General features: G+C 41.2%; 1 protein-coding gene across 3 annotated transcripts in view; it reads right to left on the reverse strand.

Annotated features, from left to right (window-relative positions):
• Positions 1-21,598, reverse strand: part of LOC117394816 (mitogen-activated protein kinase kinase kinase 3) — a 49,558-nt gene that overhangs the window by 9,800 nt on the left and 18,160 nt on the right. For 2 of the 3 annotated variants that reach the window (XM_033993421.3, XM_033993420.3), the window contains exons 5-13: positions 17,690-17,789; positions 16,942-17,055; positions 15,283-15,400; positions 15,002-15,135; positions 13,069-13,130; positions 12,596-12,663; positions 5,621-5,695; positions 5,116-5,292; positions 3,753-3,901 (exon numbers count right to left, since the gene is read on the reverse strand). In XM_033993421.3, coding sequence (XP_033849312.1) covers positions 3,753-3,901; positions 5,116-5,292; positions 5,621-5,695; positions 12,596-12,663; positions 13,069-13,130; positions 15,002-15,135; positions 15,283-15,400; positions 16,942-17,055; positions 17,690-17,789 — 997 coding nt within the window. The remainder of the gene's footprint in view (positions 1-3,752; positions 3,902-5,115; positions 5,293-5,620; positions 5,696-12,595; positions 12,664-13,068; positions 13,131-15,001; positions 15,136-15,282; positions 15,401-16,941; positions 17,056-17,689; positions 17,790-21,598) is intronic. The other variant, XM_033993422.3, reaches the window with a different exon arrangement.

The raw sequence follows: 21,598 nt of genomic DNA on the forward strand, positions 1-21,598 counted from the left end.
AACTCTGACAGGAAGAGGTCTGGCAGACCCAAAGCCACAACAGAATCAGAAGACAAGTTTCTGAGAGTTAACAGCTTGCGTGATAGGCGGCTCACAGGACAACAGCTTCAAGCACAGCTTAACACTGGTCGAAGTAAGCAAGTCTCAGTTTCAACTGTGAAGAGAAGACTTCGAGCTGCAGGTTTCACAGGTCGAGTGGCAGTAAGAAAGCCATTGCTAAGATGGCAAAGTAAGAAAAAGAGGCTTGCCTGGGCCATGAAGCACCGCCAGTGGACTACTGAAGACTGGAAGAAGGTCTTATGGACCGATGAATCAAAATTTGAAATCTTCGGTTCATCACGCAGGGTTTTTGTACGCCGTCGAGTAGGCGAAAGGATGGTTCCTCGGTGTGTGAACTGTCAAACATGCAGGAGGAAGCGTGATGGTCTGGGGCTCTTTTGCTGGATCCAGAGTCGACGACTTGCACAGAGTGAGTGGCACCCTGAACCAAAACTGCTACCACAGTGTTTTGCAGCGCCATGCAATACCCTCTGCTATACGCCTAGTTGGTCAGGGGTTCATCCTACAGCAAGATAATGACCCAAAACATACCTCCAGGCTATGTCAGAACTACCTTAGAAGAAAAGAACAAGACGGTAGGCTTCAAATCATGGAATGGCCAGCACAGTCTCCAGACTTAAACCCCATCGAGCTGGTTTGGGATGAACTGGACAGAAGGGTGAAAGCAAAGCAACCTACAAGTGCAACACATTTGTGGGAACTTCTGCAACAGTGTTGGGAAGAACTTTCTGAACAATATTTGATTTCCATTGTAGAAAGAATGCCACGAGTGTGTTTGGCTGTTATATCTGCAAAAGGTGGCTACTTTGAGTCAAAAATTTAGATTATATTTTGTTAAACAAAACGTAAATTTCAATAAAAACTGGAAAAATGGAGGTGTTCTAAAACTTTTGACTGGTAGTGTGTATATATATATATATATATATATAAATATATATTACTGTAAAGTAAGAATGCTTTCAAAAATAGACATGTTAATAGTTTATATTTATCAATTAATAAAATGCAAAGTGAGTGAACAGAAGAAAAATCTACATCAAATCAATATTTGGTGTGACCACCCTTTGCCTTCAAAACAGCATCAATTCTTCTAGGTACACTTGCACACAGTTTTTGAAGGAACTCGGCAGGTAGGTTGGCCCAAACATCTTGGAGAACTAACCACAGTTCTTCTGTGGATTTAGGCGGCCTCAGTTGTTTCTCTCTCTTCAAGTAATCCCAGACAGACTCTATGATGTTGAGATCAGGGCTCTGTGGGGGCCATACCATCACTTCCAGGACTCCTTGTTCTTCTTTACGCTGAAGATAGTTCTTAATGACTTTCGCTGTATGTTTGGGGTCGTTGTCATGCTGCAGAATAAATTTGGGGCCAATCAGATGCCTCCCTGATGGTATTGCATGATGGATAAGTATCCGCCTGTACTTCTCAGCATTGAGGAGACCATTAATTCTGACCAAATCCCCAACTCCATTTGCAGAAATGCAGCCCCAAACTTGCAAGGTGAACCATGCTTCACTGTTGCCTGCAGATACTCATTCGTGTACCGCTCTCCAGCCCTTCGGCAAACAAACTGCCTTCTGCTACAGCCAAATATTGCAAATTTTGACTCATCAGTCCAGAGCACCTGCTGCCATTTTTCTGCACCCCAGTTCCTGTGTTTTCGTGCATAGCTGAGTCGCTTGGCCTTGTTTCCACGTCGGAGGTATGGCTTTTTGGCCGCAAGTCTTCCATGAAGGCCTCTTCTGACCAGACTTCTCCGGACAGTAGATGGGTGTACCAGGGTCCCACTGTTTTCTGCCAATTCTGAGCTGATGGCACTGCTGGACATCTTCCGATTGCGAAGGGAAGTAAGCATGATGTGTCTTTCATCTGCTGCAGTAAGTTTCCTTGGCCGACCACTGCGTCTACGGTCCTCAACGTCGCCCGTTTCTTTGTGCTTCTTCAAAAGAGCTTGGACAGCACATCTAGAAACCCCTGTCTGCCTTGAAATTTCTGCCTGGGAGAGACCTTGCTGATGCAGTATAACTACCTTGTGTCTTGTTGCTGTGCTCAGTCTTGCCATGGTGTATGACTTTTGACGTAAACTGCCTTCAGCAACCTCACCTTGTTAGCTGACTTTGGCTGTTCCTCACCCAGTTTTATTCCTCCTACACAGCTGTTTCTGTTTCAGTTAATGATTGTGTTTCAACCTACATATTGAATTGATGATCATTAGCACTTGTTTGGTATAATTGTTTAATCATACACCTGACTATATGCCTACAAAATCCCTGACTTTGTGCAAGTGTACCTAGAAGAATTGATGCTGTTTTGAAGGCAAAGGGTGGTCACACCAAATATGGATTTGATTTAGATTTTTCTTCTGTTCACTCACTTTTCATTTAGTTAATTGATAAATATAAACTATTAACATGTCTATTTTTGAAAGCATTCTTACTTTACAGCATTTTTTCACACCTGCCTAAAACTTTTGCACAGTACTGTGTATATATATATATATATATATATATATATATATATATATATATATATATATATATATATATATATATATATATATATATATATATATATATACACACACACACACAAGAGAATACTAAAGCACGGAGAAACCTGCTCACCCCAGATGTGGATTTACGCCCACTCGTCACTTGATTGGTCAGTGTTGTGACGTACGCACCCAATTGTCACTTGATTGGTCAGTGTTGTGACATATGCACCCACTTGTCACATGATTGGTCAGTGTTGTGACGTACTTCCACCCATCCCGCTTTGGGAAAGGGTCCGAAAAAAAAAAAACAGGGTCAGTTTGGATTGGCAGCAAATGCGGGTTGGCTAAATGAAGATTGAAACGCAGTATCAGTGGCAGCAGGGTTTCAACCTGGGTAGAGTGGTGCATGGAAACGAGGTATTAGTAAAACCTCAGACAGACGAGAAGACTTGAAGTCTTCACAGAAATGAAAATGGCTGTGCTGTTTGCTAACCCTGTGAGCGGTCCTGGTTAGATGTCATAGCTTAGAACTGCTTTTCCACATGATGTCACAGCTGTATTTGAACTTGTATTGTGATCTACTGTTGTGAATCCTTTGTTGTAAATATATACGTCCTAAATAGTTCCTGTGTTTGTTGGTATCAGCTTCTCAAAATAAGACTAAAGCAGCAATAGATAAACCACTACAGCTACGGCCAAACATTTTGCATCACCTACAATTTTAGGATTGAGATGAGATGTCATTTAAAAAACAACAACTATATAAACAGCATTTAGATATTATAATTTACATCATTTAATTAAAGAAACTACAAAATTATACTGAAAAAGCCAGAAGCCATAATAGTAGTACAGCATTTCATGTTTGATTTCGAAATGTCACATATTTTAATTTGTCAGTTTTTCGTTAAAGTATATGGAAAACTATTATTATTATTATTATTATTATTATTATTATTATTATTATTATTATTATTTATTTCTTAGCAGACGCCCTTATCCAGGGCAAAAACATTTCAAGCGTTACAAAAAACTACACAGCAGTATGTAATTCAACATGTCAACGTAAACATCAATCAGCAGGTTTCATTCCACTTTAAGAAGCAAAATAATTCTATAGGGTGATGCTAAATTTTGGCCGTAACTTGCACAGTGTCCTCCAGGTGTCCTCAGTGAACACCCTGGCCTGCTGCTCACCTTGCTGGTTTCGTGACTCTCAGGGTCAAAGGGCACCTGTTTCACTGCCAGCTCCCTTCCTGTGTCGGCGTCGTAGCAGAGGTACACCTCACCAAATGCACCGCGTCCCAGCAGCTTCCCTAACCTCCAGTTCACGGGCGCCTGAGGGGCTGCACAGAGGAGACAGCAGTGAGGATGGGGTGGGGTGGGGAGAGGGGTTCACAAGAACTATGTCCTTGCTCCTTGGGCACTACACACTCAGGAACACTGCCAACTGAGCTTTAGATAATTATGTCGGGTTATCTAATTGAGTGTACAGAAGTACAATGGTGAGTCAATGGGAAGCCCTGCGATGGTGGTATTGCAGATGTGTCATCTGAAACAGCTGCCTGTTCAGCAGAATCCAAGGGTGACATTTAACAAAGCGAGTCAAAGCCAAGTGATTCAAAGCCCAGGGTCGTAGAGCCAGACAAAGAGTCATGGCTGTGACCCCCATCCCTGTGAACTGCAATGATCTCCTTCTCAAGACATTCAAAACAAAGTCATGTATTCAAGGTTACACTAGACCCTAGACTCAATGCAGGCTCCCCTGTGTAAAAACAAATTGACATGACCTTTGCATGAAGGGGAACCTTCCTGGAAATTGCTGAAATATTAGTTTTCTTAATAAATCCATTCTTCATGTTGTTTAGATATCATTTTCTGTTTTAGACGTTATATACATAATGTGACTTTTTAAAACTGAGAAGTTTAAAAAAACCTTGTGGCCGGGGTCCCCGAATGGCTCTCCTGGTAAAAGCAGTGCCGTGCGGTGTGCAGGTGAGTCATACAACCAGAGATCGCAAGTTTGAATCCTGGTTGTGCGATGCAGCCGGTCTTCGCTGGGGATTTTGTGGCCGCGCCGCACTGGCTTTGGCACTTCCGATGTTGGGGAGGTGGGATCTGTTTTTTTCTCTTTACCGCTCTGCAGCGACCCCTACAGGCCAGGCGCTGAGTGGGCTTGGGAGAGGAGATTTGCTGGGCTGGTCTTTGTCCTCCAGAAGCCGTTAGCCTGCAGACATCCGCTCTCGAGTTCTTGGGTCTAAAAAGACGCTGATTGGCCCGTGGTATCGGAGAACACCCACTGAGCCTCGGGTCCCTGAGCTGTGTGGGGAAGCGCCGCGGTGAAGGAGAAATAATAATAATAATAATAATAATAATAATAATAATAATAATAAGGCATTCCAAACTGGGGGGGGGGACAAAAACCCTTGTGGTCTCAATAGGGCGCTCAGAATCATGTCTAACCTTGCAGTACATCTGGTACGGCAGAGTGGAACTGTAAACCTGTCCTGGCCATAGTGGATGTAAGAAATCCAGCTTCAGTAAGGCTCTGCAGACTCACACTTGCAGGGCACAGTCAGGGCGCTGGTCTCCTCTGGGTCCCAGCGCATGGTTCTGAGGTCACTGTACTGGATGCTGGGGGGCGTGCTGTCCCCGTTGTAACTGTGTGTCCTGTTGGAGGGGACGAGCTGGAAGAGGTTCTCCTGAGGCATGAAGCTGCGTGGGAATGTCCTTCTCCCTGGGGAGGAGAAACCAGGGAGAGACTCAATGGACACATTATCAAATCCCATTCCCAGAAATGACAGCTCAGTACTGAAAGCACCTCAGTCAAGAGATTCAGCTTTTAGAAGTGGCTGAAAAGGGAGGTTTTACAGTGTTGCTCTTCTGTGTTAATCGTAAACAAATAGTGTAGCTGCCTTGTATAGGACTGTTCAACTGTGATTCACTGTGTGCTAGATAGACTCACCATCGCTGTAGTCCTTACAATGATGGGAGATGTGGAACTGTCTTGTGAAGGTTGTATAGGACTGTTCAACTGTGATTCACTGTGTGCTAGATAGACTCACCATCGCTGTAGTCCTTACGATGATGGGAGATGTGGAACTGTCTTGGAAAGGTCCCGCCTTTGCCATATCGACAGCCTGGAAAAAGATGAGAAGCAGAGTCAAAGCACATCTATAACAAGCAGGTCAGTGATGATAACGAGAAGCAGAGTCAAAGCACATCTATAACAAGCAGGTCAGTGATGATAACGAGAAGCAGAGTCAAAGCACATCTATAACAAGCAGGTCAGTGATGATAACGAGAAGCAGAGTAAAAGCACATCTATAACAAGCAGGTCAGTGATGATAACGAGAAGCAGAGTCAAAGCACATCTATAACAAGCAGGTCAGTGATGATAACGAGAAGCAGAGTCAAAGCACATCTATAACAAGCAGGTCAGTGATGATAACGAGAAGCAGAGTCAAAGCACATATATAACAAGCAGGTCAGTGATGGTAACAACAGAGCTATTAGTAGCATGAAAACATAGATCATGACCTACACTCCCCATATGCACAGACACTCTCAGGAACTTGTGTTAACCCCTTCAGGCACACAAGGGACTGTGCCGTTGATCAAATGGTTTCTTCTTAAAATACATTTGAGAGTGACTCAGGAAACGTGACAGTTTGGACGACCAGATCCAACCTGTCAGTGCATTTTAAACCCTGTTTCGTGCATCTCAGTGCAAAAATAAGAACATTTGCATCATTCTTTTTGGGACACAGATGTCGGTTGTATCTTAAAGGCTAAAAATGCCCTTTTTCTTTAAATATAGGTACAAAATATACAAAAAGCGTGCACTGAGCCTGTTTTGACCACTATGTTAACATGCATGTATGTTTGCTCTTATTCTACAACTATGGACAAAAGTGTTGCATCACCCTATAGAATCAACTCATTTTGCTTCATAAAGTCGAATGAAACCTGCTGAATAATGTTACGTTAACATATTGAATTACCGTTTTGTACTTTCCCATGTACTTAACAAAAAAAAACTGACACAAATGTAAAAACTGTGACATTTCCAAATCGAACATGAAATACTGTACTACTATTATGGATTCCAGTAGACTTTTGCGATATCATTTTGGAGTTTCTAAGATCTAAATTATGTTCATATGGTTTTGGTTTCTTTTAATTATGTCTCAATCCTAAAATCTGGCCATCGCTGTCCAGCCTTTATTGTAAAGAAGCCAGCATGATGACGCAAGTGGCAGAATGAATGGTTCAGGGGGCCCGCTGAGATTGGAAACAGCTGCTCTGTACAACGGGAGGCCTCATTCTGATGAAGTCGTTTCCAAGGGAGATTGAGTTATTTACTTTTATTTAGAAGAAAATTAAAATAAACTCTAGAATGTTCATGAAGCGTAGAGAGAGAGAGCTGTTAACATCTGCTATCCTGGGGAGAACTCAAACAAGCATCGCCTCTCTGAAACAGAACAGGGAATGCGGTTTTGTTTGAATGAATGATAATTATCATCATCCATTCATTGAAAATGTAAAATCTGAAAACAAATCAAATCGTAAAGAAAAAAATCAAATCAAAACTGTACAGAATACAGTGCTTTGTTGTTCTAAATTCATATTGAAATAAAAAACACTTACACAAATAAAGTGTGTGTAATACAGCAGAGTGCACATGTATCCGAACACCTCAAGATGTGTCACTGACCTCCTTTATACACCTGCCTGCATGAAAACCTCAGGGCAAGAAGTTACATTTCCACTCAGTAACCAGTGATATACAAACAATAGGCACTCTTGTGAAAATGTTAGACCACTTTGTGCTTTAATGAAGCATCTTAAAACAACTTCTAAAAAGTCTCCTGCATTTTACCATTTGTGGCTATGTGTTCCTTTTCTCTAACTATTTTAAATGAATTGCATTGTGTCCTTTTGAAGGCATCAGTTAAATTAGACCATCACTAATTTGCCTATTTTGACAATTTCAAAAATGTTGCAGTTAGAGTGGTTTGATTTCATATGCACAACAAATCAAAACTATAGATGCAATGGGGTGTTCTAATACATGTGTACACTGCTGATTATTGTAAGGTGACACTGGTTTTATGTTGGGAAATATTTTTAAGAAAAATAAAAAACTGAAATATCTTGCTTGCATAAGTATTCAACCCCTGTGCTGTGGAAGCTCCCAGTTTACACCGATGAAAGAAATTGCCCTAACGAGGACACAATTACCTTAGCATTGGCCTCCACCTGTGAACCATTAAAGTTGCTGTCACATTTTCTAGATAAAAACCCCACTGTTGAAGGATCACTGGTCAGGCTGTGAATCTGAAGGAAAATGAAGACCAAAGAGCATTCTACAGAAGTTAGAGATAAAGTAATACAAATGCATAGATTAGGGAAAGGGTACAAAATAATATCCAAGTGTTTGGATATCCCAGTGAGCACAGTTGGATCAATAATTAGGAAGTGGAAGCTGCATCACACCACCCAGGCACTGCCAAGAAAATGCCGTCCCTTAAAACTCAGCGCTCAAACAAGAAGGAGACTTGTGAGAGAAGCCACAGAAAGGCCAACAATCACTTTGAAGGAGCTACAAAGTTCAGTGGCTGGGAGTGGAGTAATGGTGCACCAGTCAACCATATCAAGAGCTCTGCATAACACTGGCCTGTATGGGAGGGTGGCAAGAAAGAAGCCGTTACTCAAAAAGTACCATCTGAAAGCATGTCTGGAGTTTGCCAGAAAGCATGAGAGTGACCCAGCTGCGATGTGGGAAAAGGTTTTGTGGTCAGATGAGACCAAGATAGAGCTTTTTGGCCAAAACTCAAAGCGCTATGTGTGGCGCAAACCTAACACTGCCCATGCCTCAAGACACACCATCCCTACAGTGAAGTATGGTGCTGGCAGCATCATGCTGTGGGGATGCTTCTCATCAGCAGGGACTGGGCATCTTGTTAAAATTGAAGGAAGAACGGATGGAGCAAAATACAGGGAAATACTGCAAGAGGACCTGCTTCAGTTCGCTAAAAAACTGAAGCTTGGGAGGAAATTCACCTTTCAGCAGGACAATGATCCCAAGCACAAGGCCAAAGCAACATTGGAGTGGCTCGAGAACAAAAAGGTGAATGTCCTACAGTGGCCCAGTCAGAGTCCTGATCTTAATCCCATTGAGAATCTGTGGCACTATTTGAAAATTGTGGTCCACAAGCGTCGTCCAACCAACCTGAACAACCTGGAGCAAATCTGCCAAGAAGAATGGGCCAAAATCACTCTGACACTGTGTGCAAAGCTGGTACATACTTACCCCAAAAGACTTAAAGCTGTTATTGTAGTGAAAGGTGGCTCTACCAAATATTAATGTGTGGGGGTTGAATACTTATGCAAGCAAGATATTTCAGTTTTTTTTATTTTTCTTAAAAATATTTCCCAACATAAAACCAATGTCACCTTACAATAATTGATTTTGAGTTTCAGTATTTTAAAATAAAATATCAAACAGAACAAAATTTCAATGTACCATTTGTAATTCAGTAATATGAGAGAATTGATCAGGGGTCTGAATACTTTTGCAAGGCACTGTGTGTGTATATATATGTATATATATATATATATATATATATATACACAGTACTGTGCAAAAGTTTTAGGCAGGTGTGAAAAAATGCTGTAAAGTAAGAACGCTTTCAAAAATAGACATGTTAATAGATTATATTTATCAATTAACTAAATGCAAAGTGAGTGAACAGAAGAAAAATCTAAATAAAATCCATATTTGGTGTGACCACCCTTTGCCTTCAAAACAGCATCAATTCTTCTAGGTACACTTGCACAAAGTCAGGGATTTTGTAGGCATATAGTCAGGTGTATGATTAAACAATTATACCAAACAGGTGCTAATGATCATCAATTCAATATGTAGGTTGAAACACAATCATTAACTGAAACAGAAACAGCTGTGAAGGAGAAATAAAACTGGGTGAGGAACAGCCAAAGTCAGCTAACAAGGTGAGGTTGCTGAAGACAGTTTACTGTCAAAAGTCATACACCATGGCAAGACTGAGCACAGCAACAAGACACAAGGTAGTTATACTGCATCAGCAAGGTCTCTCCCAGGCAGACAGGGGTTTCCAGATGTGCTGTCCAAGTTCTTTTGAAGAAGCACAAAGAAACAGGCAACGTTGAGGACCGTAGACGCAGTGGTCGGCCAAGGAAACTTACTGCAGCAGATGAAAGACACATCATGCTTACTTCCCTTCGCAATCGGAAGATGTCCAGCAGTGCCATCAGCTCAGAATTGGCAGAAAACAGTGGGACCCTGGTACACCCATCTACTGTCCGGAGAAGTCTGGTCAGAAGAGGCCTTCATGGAAGACTTGCGGCCAAAAAGCCATACCTCCGACGTGGAAACAAGGCCAAGCGACTCAACTATGCACGAAAACACAGGAACTGGGGTGCAGAAAAATGGCAGCAGGTGCTCTGGACTGATGAGTCAAAATTTGAAATATTTGGCTGTAGCAGAAGGCAGTTTGTTCGCCGAAGGGCTGGAGAGCGGTACACGAATGAGTGTCTGCAGGCAACAGCGAAGCATGGTGGAGGTTCCTTGCAAGTTTGGGGCTGCATTTCTGCAAATGGAGTTGGGGATTTGGTCAGAATTAATGGTCTCCTCAATGCTGAGAAGTACAGGCAGATACATATCCATCATGCAATACCATCAGGGAGGCATCTGATTGGCCCCAAATTTATTCTGCAGCATGACAACGACCCCAAACATACAGCGAAAGTCATTAAGAACTATCTTCAGCGTAAAGAAGAACAAGGAGTCCTGGAAGTGATGGTATGGCCCCCACAGAGCTCTGATCTCAACATCATCGAGTCTGTCTGGGATTACATGAAGAGAGAGAAGCAACTGAGGCCGCCTAAATCCACAGAAGAACTGTGGTTAGTTCTCCAAGATGTTTGGGCCAACCTACCTGCCGAGTTCCTTCAAAAACTGTGTGCAAGTGTACCTAGAATTGATGCTGTTTTGAAGGCAAAGGGTGGTCACACCAAATATTGATTTGATGTAGATTTTTCTTCTGTTCACTCACTTTGCATTTTGTTAATTGATAAATATAAACTATTAACATGTCTATTTTTGAAAGCATTCTTACTTTACAGCATTTTTTCACACCTGCCTAAAACTTTTGCACAGTACTGTGTATATATATATATATATATATATATATATATATATATATATATATATATATATATATATACAGACGTGCTCAAATTTGTTGGTACCCTTACAGCTCATTGAAATAATGCTTCATTCCTCCTGAAAAGTGATGAAATTAAAAGCTATTTTATCATGTATACTTGCATGCCTTTGGTATGTCATAGAATAAAGCAAAGAAGCTGTGAAAAGAGATGAATTATTGCTTATTCTACAAAGATATTCTAAAATGGCCTGGACACATTTGTTGGTACCCCTTAGAAAAGATAATAAATAATTGGATTATAGAGATATTTCAAACAAATTAGTTTCTTTAATTAGTATCACACATGTCTCCAATCTTGTAATCAGTCATTCAGCCTATTTAAATGGAGAAAAGTAGTCACTGTGCTGTTTGGTACCATTGTGTGCACCACACTGAACATGGACCAGAGAAAGCAAAGGAGAGAGTTGTCTGAGGAGATCAGAAAGAAAATAATAGACGAGCATGGTAAAGGTAAAGGCTACAAGACCATCTCCAAGCAGCTTGATGTTCCTGTGACAACAGTTGCAAATATTATTAAGAAGTTTAAGGTCCATGGAACTGTAGCCAACCTCCCTGGGCGCGGCCGCAAGAGGAAAATCGACCCCAGAGTGAACAGAAGGATAGTGCGAATGGTAGAAAAAGAACCAAGGATAACTGCCAAAGAGATAAAGCTGAACTCCAAGGTGAAGGTACGTCAGTTTCTGATCGCACCATCCGTTGCTTTTTGAGCAAAAGTGGGCTCCATGGAAGAAGACCCAGGAGGACTCCACTTTTGAAAGAAAAACATAAAAAAGCCAGACTGGAATTTGCTAAAATGCATATTGACAAGCCACAATCCTTCTGGGAGAATGTCCTTTGGACAGATGAGTCAAAACTGGAGCTTTTTGGCAAGTCACATCAGCTCTATGTTCACAGATGAAAAAATGAAGCTTTCAAAGAAAAGAACACCATACCTACAGTGAAACATGGAGGAGGCTCGGTTATGTTTTGGGGCTGCTTTGCTGCGCCTGGCACAGGGTGCCTTGAATCTGTGCAGGGCACAATGAAATCTCAAGACTATCAAGGCATTCTGGAGCGAAACGTACTGCCCAGTGTCAGAAAGCTCTGTCTCAGTCGCAGGTCATGGGTCCTCCAACAGGATAATGACCCAAAACACACAGCTAAAAGCACCCAAGAATGGATAAGAACAAAACATTGGACTATTCTGAAGTGGCCTTCTATGAGTCCTGATCTGAATCCTATCGAACATCTATGGAAAGAGCTGAAACTTGCAGTCTGGAGAAGGCACCCATCAAACCTGCGACAGCTGGAGCAGTTTGCTCAGGAAGAGTGGGCCAAACTACCTGTTAACAGGTGCAGAAGTCTCATTGAGAGCTACAGAAAACGTTTGATTGCTGTGATTGCCTCTAAAGGTTATGCAACAAAATATTAGGTTAGCGGTCCCATCATTTTTGTCCATGCCATTTTCATTTGTTTTCTTATTTACAATATTATGTTGAATAAAAAATCAAAAGCAAAGTCTGACTTCTATTAAATATGGAATAAACAATGGCAGATGCCAATTACTTTTGTCAGTTTCAAGTTATTTCAGAGAAAATTGTGCATTCTTCGTTTTTTGTGGAGGGGTACCAACAAATTTGAGCACGTCTGTATATATATATATATATATATATATATATATATATACATACAATGTTTTGTTTAAACACATGTAATAATCCCACAGTATGAATCTACCTGCTGCCTTTGTACACCACACTACCACATGGCACACTAAGAATACCCCACCTGCATACTCACGGCTCTGATTCACACAGTTCCAGTCCCTGTTGGTCTCAGATTGTGAGAATGGAGGGCTGCAGTGAGAAGGCACACAGTCAGTGACACACACAGTTAGTGATCTCAGATTGTCCTGTATAAAGACAACACTGTTTCACTCATATTTATTCACTTTCAGGTCTGGTCTGTTGGCTCAGCTTTATTGCACCCCACAATGTTTCTTAAATCGCTTTATTCACTGAAACTTAAACGGAAATACAAACAAACTCCAAACCTTCTAGAAAACTAATAAGGAATATTGTGTAAATAATCTCTACAGGTTTTTAAAGTCTAATCATAAAATATCAAGTAACAGTATATACGGGCACCCATAAAAACAAATAGAAATGCATATATGCTCTTGTTTTTCCAGATATTATCCAGGTAGGAAATGTAGAATGTACAAAGCCAAGGCTCTAGTAAGCTGTGCTGCAGAGGCTCACCTGTCCAGTGAATGGCAGCTATCTGAGAGGGAGTTGTCAGCCCTGCCAAAGGGATCCAGTATCTGTTGTGGGAATGAAACACAGGGAGCCATGAGCCACAGGGAGCCATGAGCCACTCACTGAGAATGAGCCACAGAGAGCCATGAGCCACTCACTGAGAATGAGCCACAGGGAGCTATGAGCCACTCACCGAGAATGGTAGTGTTGCCCTGGAGCAGATAGCTGTACATGCCCTTTCATTAAGTCCTTCCATTTATTTTACCCAGCAGGTCCGGGTCACTTCCTGTTCCTCAATTCCATTTCCTTTTTTAAAATCCATTCCCATTCCCTTTTAATCAACCCCAACACTGATCAACATTGCAATGTGCAGCATTCTGTTACAATGAGCTTCTCACAGTGACAACACCTTACTGAAATTGAGGTCACTGTTAGTCAATTAAACTGGCTTCCGATTAAAGTATCTGAACAATCATGACAATTATTAATGTCTGTGGCGGAGTGTCCCGCCCCTATGTATTATTATTTGTATTTTTGTTTGCGGCGCGGGTAAAAGCGCCGCGTCTTTTATTATTTATATTTAAAAACCCCGTGAGGATGCATGACTGATCAGCTACTGATTATTTAAGTAGCTGACAGTCATGCATCCTTACCAAACGCGTGCAGACTCTGGCCGAGGGGTAATAAGATAATTAACAACTAGTTAACCCCTCGGCCAGAGTATAAGAAGCGGCAGCTGTCCGTTCTGCAGTGGTTGAGTGTAGAGAGTACGGGAGAGCGGAGAGAGCGCGCGTAGAATACAACAAAACAATTGCTATATTTAAAAAAAGTATACTTGTTTCTATTTGTTTGGCCATCGTGCCTTTTTGTTTTCTGTTTTGTTGTTGTGTTTAAATCTTTCATTTTGTTTTGTTTATTAATAAATCCACGCTGAGTGCCACAGCATTCAGCTTCACCCGCCCATCCATTGTTTGGTTTCTGTACTTCCTGGTCCGTGACGTCATCACACCTCACCACTGTGAGCCATCCTGCCACAATGTCTCTTTAATCTCAATTCCAATTCCAGAACAGGAATTGACCGCAACCCTGACTGTACCTTTCCCTTCCCGTGTATGATGCAAATCATTTTATTAATCTACAATATCTCTCACTGTCTCTAACTGCCTTTTCAATTCATTTAGTTAGGAATTTCTTAGGAATTTAGTCATTCCTAATATCCAATGACTTCGGTTTCCTCCTTTCAGAAAGTCACACAAGTCTAGTACAGAACTGGTGACATCACATCGCAGCACAATAAAAAAAATTGATTTAAAAAAGGAATCTTTTGGGCTCCCGAGTGGCGCATCCAGTAAAAGCACTCGCATAGAGTGCAGGACGCACGCTATAGTCTGAACGTCGCTGGTTCGAGTCCAGGCTATTCCTTTGCCGACCAAGGACGGCAGCTCCCACGGAGCGGTGCACAATTGGCCGAGAGCCGCCCTGGGGGGAGTGAGGGTTAGGTCGCCAGGGTGTCCTCGGCTCACTGCGCACCAGCGACCCCTGTGGTCTGGCCTGGCGCCTGCGGGGTTGCCTGTAAGCTGCCCAGGGCTGCATTGTCCTCCGACACTGTAGCTCTGGGTGGCTGCATGGTGAGTCCGCAGTGTGAAAAAAAGCAGGCTGCTAACAGCACACGCTTCGGAGGACAGTGGTGTTCGTCTTTGCCCCTCCCGAGTCAGCGGGTGGTAGCGGTGAGCTGAGCAAAAAAAATTATTAATAATAATAATAATAATAATAATAATAATAATAATAATTGGACTCTACTAAATTGAGGAGAAAATAACAAAAAAACCTAAATGGCGACTACTAAATAAAAAAAAAAGGAATCGTTTAAATATTTTTTTATATAGCAGTGCTGGCGCTTAGTTACTCTGAACTGTGGTGCGAGTTGTTTTCTTACGTTCTGGTCCAGGGTCTCGGGAATAAACTCGCCCTCGCTGTGGATGCTGGTGTAGGACCCCTTCCGTGCAATCTGCTGCTGCTCCTCCGGGACACTGCCAGGAGGAGGGGAACTGCGGCCTGTGTGCAGAGAACCTGAGTGGCACAGAGCAGACAGGGGATCAGGAGAGTGCTGAGACCAACTAACACAGAGAGAGGGGATCAGGAGAGTGTTGAGACTGGAGAGAAAAGCAGGGTAATAATAATGGGCCACTGTAAATGCGCCTGGCAGGCCTCCCTCACCTGTGGAGTGTTTGCGGATCCTCTCAGTGCTTTTAAACGGGGATCCCTTCAGGTCTCCCATAGACTTGGACATCCTCATTTCAGGTGGTTTATCAGCTCGGCTGTTCACCTGTAAATACTGGAGCACAGGGAAGACACACAGGATTGAAACAAGAGCCGTGCCCAGTACAGAAACAGAGCACCAGAGACTTTACAGGAAACAGCAGATTTTATTTTGTTTGTTTCTGTTTTGTTTCAATTCTCATTCAAACAATAACATCACTGCAAGTGTTCTCTATGCGTCATAGCACATCACTGGACTTTGTTGTTTTCCCCTGTGTTCATCACACACCTGTTTCTGCTGCCTCCGATTAAGGATTGCTACGGATTCATCTTCCCTGCCGGTGTGAGCGGCAGCGTGTGCGGCAATCGTGCAAGAACAGCTGGAAAGAACACTGGCTGTTCTGGGGCAGCTCTGGGATGTTTCTGTGCTGTTATGCTTTGTGTTATTTTATTAGTTAGTTAGTTATGTACTTTAAATATTTATAATTCTTAATTTGCTTTTACATGTCTGCTAAGTTTTTCTTTTTCTATTTTCTTTTTCAATTTAAGAATGTAATTTATATATTTTGTTTCATTTCTGTAAGTCGCTTTGGATAAAAGCGTTGGCTAAAAGCGTTGGCTAAACAACTAAATAATAATAATAATAATAATAATAATAATAATAATAATAATAACAACAACAACAACAACAACAACAACAACAACAACAACAACAACAACAACAACAACAACAACAACAACAACAACAACAACAACAACAACAACAACAACAACAACAACAACAACAACAACAACAACAACAACAATAATAATAATAATAATAATAATAATAATAATAAATGGCAGTTATAGACTCTGTACACTATACAGCCATGGCTAAAAGTAGTGCATCAAACCTTTTGCCATAGCTGAATATCCCAGTGTACAGCAGCTATTGGACTAAAACCATAAAATACTTCATTTTTATACTCGGAACCCTAAACTGCTCCAGCAGTCTCTGTGTGTCATGCAACATGCTGTACATATTCGTCACGTTAGTGTGGAGGAGGGGGAAGGGCAGGACTGCAGGACTGTGGGTTTGTGGTGCGCTGACTCAAACAAGAAGGTTCTGGGGAACCAAGAATACCATGGTTTAAAGACCGCATTACCAAGAAGTATCTAACTGGATAATTTCTGAGAAAATACTATAGAATCTTACAAGGAATTATTAGTTGTGGAGCCCAGCTAAGTCACCTCTTTACTGAAGTTTCGTATGTATTCACAGCTATTGTCTTTTGAGACAGCACAATGACAGAAATTACATTTCTGTTCCCTTCCGAAACTAAAAGAAAACAGCTCAACTAAGAGAGTGGTGAAGCCTGTGGCCAGGCCACAGTGTAAGGGATGCTGTGGAGAGCCCCTCCCTGCAGGCAGCTATACCAGGACTCCCGATGTCTGTAGCAGTCAGTGCTGACGCTCAGCTGTGGAGAGCCCCTCCCTGCAGGCAGCTATACCAGACTTCCAGTGTCTGTAGCAGTCAGTGCCGACACTCAGCTGTGGAGAGCCCCTCACTGCAGGCAGCCATACCAGGACTCCCAGTGTCTGTAGCAGTGAGTGGTTGTTGTCTGGAGGACTCACGTGGTTGTTTTTGGGAGTCTTGACTAACACCCTCAGACTCTTCATGGACGGGTGGAGATCCAAGTACAGCACGGCTTTCTCCAAATCCTCCTGGCAGCGCAAGGGAACGAGGAGCTGGAACACATGCACAAGAGGAGGATTCAGCAAGCAGAGACCAGTACAAAAAACAAAGGGATACATTTTAATAGCTGGCTTGCTTTGTTTGTTTTTGTAAAGGATATTCTAATTTAATGTTATAATAATACTACTACTACTACTACTACTACTAATAATAATAATAATAATAATAATAATAATAATAATAATAATAATAAATGCATTATTTATGTTTGTGATTTGTATGCCCAGGAACAGAGTGAAAACTCAAACAGATCCTGTTTTCAGAGCTCAAAGCTGTTGGATTGGGTGGATTCTTGTGCTTAGTTCTGCCCCAACAGTCACACTTCATTGGTTAAAGCAGCTCAAATCCCCACATTGCACATGTAATAAAAACAGCTGCTTCCCTCATTGCACCTTAAAGGGTTAAGTGATAAAGGAACTAACAGATGAGACACAATGGAAATAAAGCCAGTTAGTTAATATAAGCCTCCACTGCAAGCACTGAGTAAGATATTACAGTAAGAGCCAGCAACCTCCCTCCCTCCTACCCCCATGTCACTCCTATCACTGTCTGCCCCATTGGATCAGGATGGACCCCAGGGCAGCACCCTACAGTTTCTCTCATGCATAGCTCAGAATCTCAAACTACCTCAGTGTTCGGGTAATACAAGTCCATCTGCTCTCCAAAGGCATCAGTCACCTTCTGAAGCAACTCTTTGAATTTCAGTGGCCTTCGAAACTGAATGATCCTGGGGAGAAAACAACAACAAACTATAAAAGTGAAAACACATGTTCAGGAGAATCAGATCATATGTAATTTTATAATATTTTTGCAATGGGTCGAGATACAATACAGCCAATGGAATAATGAAGATTTCTCCCAGAATCGGACACACACTAAGAGCAGGGTAGCAGGGTATTTACAATAAGAGCAGGGTATTTACAGTAAGAGCAGGGTATTTACAGTAAGAGCAGGGTATTTACAGTAAGAGCAGGGTTGCAGGGTATTTACAGGAAGAGCAGGGTATTTACAGGAAGAGCAGGGTAACATGGTATTTACAGGAAGAGCAGGGTAGCAGGGTATTTACAATAAGAGCTGGGTATTTACAGGAAGAGCAGGGTATTTAAAGGAAGAGCAGGGTATTTACAATAAGAGCAGGGTATTTACAATAAGAGCAGGGTATTTACAATAAGAGCAGGGTATTTACAATAAGAGCAGGGTAGCAGGGTATTTACAATAAGAGCAGGGTATTTACAGGAAGAGCAGGGTATTTAAAGGAAGAGCAGGGTATTTACAATAAGAGCAGGTTATTTACAGTAAGAGCAGGGTAGCAGGATATTTACAATAAGAGCAGGGTATTTACAGGAAGAGCAGGGTATTTACAGGAAGAGCAGGGTAGCAATTTACAATAAGAGCAGGGTATTTACAGTAAGAGCAGGGTATTTACAGTAAGAGCAGGGTATTTACAATAAGAGCAGGGTATTTACAATAAGATCAGGGTATTTACAATAAGAGCAGGGTATTTACAGGAAGAGCAGGGTATTTACAATAAGAGCAGGGTATTTACAATAAGAGCAGGGTATTTACAATAAGAGCAGGGTAGCAGGGTATTTACAGTAAGAGCATGGCATTTACAATAAGAGCAGGGTATTTATAGTAAGAGCAGGGTATTTACAATAAGAGCAGGTTATTTACAGTAAGAGCAGGGTATTTATAGTAAGAGCAGGGTATTTACAGGAAGAGCAGGGTATTTATAGTAAGAGCAGGGTATTTACAATAAGAGCAGGGTATTTACAATAAGAGCAGGGTATTTACAATAAGAGCAGGTTATTTACAGTAAGAGCAGGGTATTTACAATAAGAGCAGGTTATTTACAGTAAGAGCAGGGTATTTACAATAAGAGCAGGGTATTTACAATAAGAGCAGGGTAGCAGGGTATTTACAGTAAGAGCATGGCATTTACAATAAGAGCAGGGTATTTATAGTAAGAGCAGGGTATTTACAATAAGAGCAGGTTATTTACAGTAAGAGCAGGGTATTTATAGTAAGAGCAGGGTATTTACAGGAAGAGCAGGGTATTTATAGTAAGAGCAGGGTATTTACAGGAAGAGCAGGGTAGCAGGGTATTTACAGTAAGAACAGGGTATTTACAGGAAGAGCAGGGTAGCAGGGTATTTACAGTAAGAGCCACTCCAAGTTTTCAGTGATACCCCAGGACTAGGTACCCTAACAAAGGGATCACTGGTAAACATGAAAGCACTGCAACTAATGTGGGATAGATGGATTACTTTGCTAGCTGATCCAAAAAATAGTCTATACCACTGTCACTGGGCTAGCCTCTAAATAAATTCCAAAAATCTTCCCCCGTCTGAAGAATGGGAGGAACGATACACAACAGCAACACAACAGCAGGACAACCAATATTTGTACCTGACTGGCTGATATTTTCCGATGGTTCCTGCCAGAAAAGGCAACCCAGAATGTGGTATATGAATCTCAGTTGGAAAAATAATAATGGAATTTATGAAGAAACTCAACATCACTCTGAAGTGGTGTCAGGTCGATCTGCTCAAACAGCAGAAGCAAAAGCCCTCTTGAAGGGACTTCTGATGGCTCAAATACTGGGGACGCTCAGTGAGACCATGTTACTAGTGACAGACTCCAGCTATTGCGCCCAAGCATACAATATACACTCTCTAGCCTGGAAAGAGAATGGTTACTCTGACCATAGAGGCAAACCTATAGCACATGCCAACATATACAAAGAGATTGAACAGCTGAGGGGTAACAGAATCAGTGTTCAGCATGCAGCAGGTCACTGGAGTGGGAAGGTGGTTACAATTGTAGGTAACAACTGTGCTGCTAAATTAGCAGGAGAAGTACAAGGAAAGTAAAATGTAACCTTTCAGGCAGTAACTGCTAGAATGTTTAATTTGCTTACTGACAGTCAATTGCTATTTGAATTTCTGACAGATGTAGACAAATACCAGTTGGAGCAGGTAGTAATGTACAGACTGTTTAAAACAAGCAAGAGAATAGTATCTCCTACATTTAGCAGGGGGGGGGGGGCTATTTTGATGAAAGCTCACCAAGAAATAGGAGCACTACAGAGTGTATTAAGGGGATCCTCTATCAGCTAAGAGAATACTGGTGCCCAGAACTGCATGTTGAAACCACAGAGATCTGCAGAGCATGTGTACTTCGCCAGCACTTTGAAGTGCTTGAAGTGTTACATGCAGGCAGGCAGAGGTAAGTGAGAGAGACTTCTGTTTGATAAGGTGACTGTGCAAATGGAACAGATTAAAAATTGTACCTGGAAATATTTTATTAAAAATATTTCATGAATGAAGTGACTGTTTTTAAGAATCACAAATAAATATTTGGAGTAGAGATTGCATGAAAAATCAAAGACATGTTATTAATTTGGTTTAAATGATTTAGGAAAAGAAAGTATACATTACACTATTTAACTCTACAGTACACATTAAATAAATGAAATTCTGTTAATAACAATTAAAAAAAAATGTTACTGCAGTTTACTGGTAATTCTGTAATGGTTATAAGTAAAGCCTGACATGGTTTTATTTTATTACATGAATTGAGGGGGAAAAAAACGTTTAAAATACAAATTAATAATAATACATTTGAACAGTAATGGAAGTAAAAACTTTAATATTATAAATGTGGTTATTTTAATGGTTACATCGTTAAAGTAAAACTGAAACTTATGTTTGCTTTTGTCAAAGGAATGCAACTGAATTATTGTTTTGACAAGTAAAGCAAAACCATGCAAAGAAAACAATAGGGATTTAGTTTGGAAGGTACAAGATGCTTATGACTGTTTATTGAGAGAGTGTGTTAATATGCACCTTCCTCTTGAAATACAGTAGGCAGCTTGTGTATTGCAAAACTATATAAAAAAAAAAAAAGAAAGAAAAAAACGGAAGAGTACAATGAATATTTTTTCTTTTAACACTTTCTTAAATTTAGTTTTGATGTTTTCTGGGAGTTTTGCCAAATGGAAGAGATAAGGAGTTTCGTCTTTGTGTTTTCCATGTATATGTACTAACTTTTGCAAGTCTGTAACCAGAACTAGAAGAGGGAGTGAAACTTGCTTGGAAACCATGTCTACACTGATAAGAAAGCCAGCTGGGAGCCAGATTAACTCCTTAGGTCCAGGTACAGTGGAAGCAGCTAATGGGGTATGCTGTTGTAAGTAATGAAATGTTATACGTTTGAAAAACAAATTACTTCAAGGACAGCTAAGTTGGTTAAGACCTATGGGTTTTTGTAACATCATTTTAAGAAAACAAAATACAATTTTTAGCAACTTGGAAGTTTATTTTTCAAGTTTGTGAGATGTATTTATTATAACAGAGACAGATGCTTGTAATAAGAAAGAAAAACTTGCACTCATATTTCAGAGACCTTGCGAATGAATAGCCGTAAAAGGTGACACAGGTCGTTGAATTGAGAAGCAAGCACTTTTTTCTCTGTTACAAACTGCTGCATGGGTATTTACAGGAAGAGCAGGGTATTTACAGTAAGAGGGAGGAT

This window comes from Acipenser ruthenus, chromosome 3 (assembly GCF_902713425.1).
Source record: "Acipenser ruthenus chromosome 3, fAciRut3.2 maternal haplotype, whole genome shotgun sequence".
NCBI lineage: Eukaryota > Metazoa > Chordata > Actinopteri > Acipenseriformes > Acipenseridae > Acipenser > Acipenser ruthenus.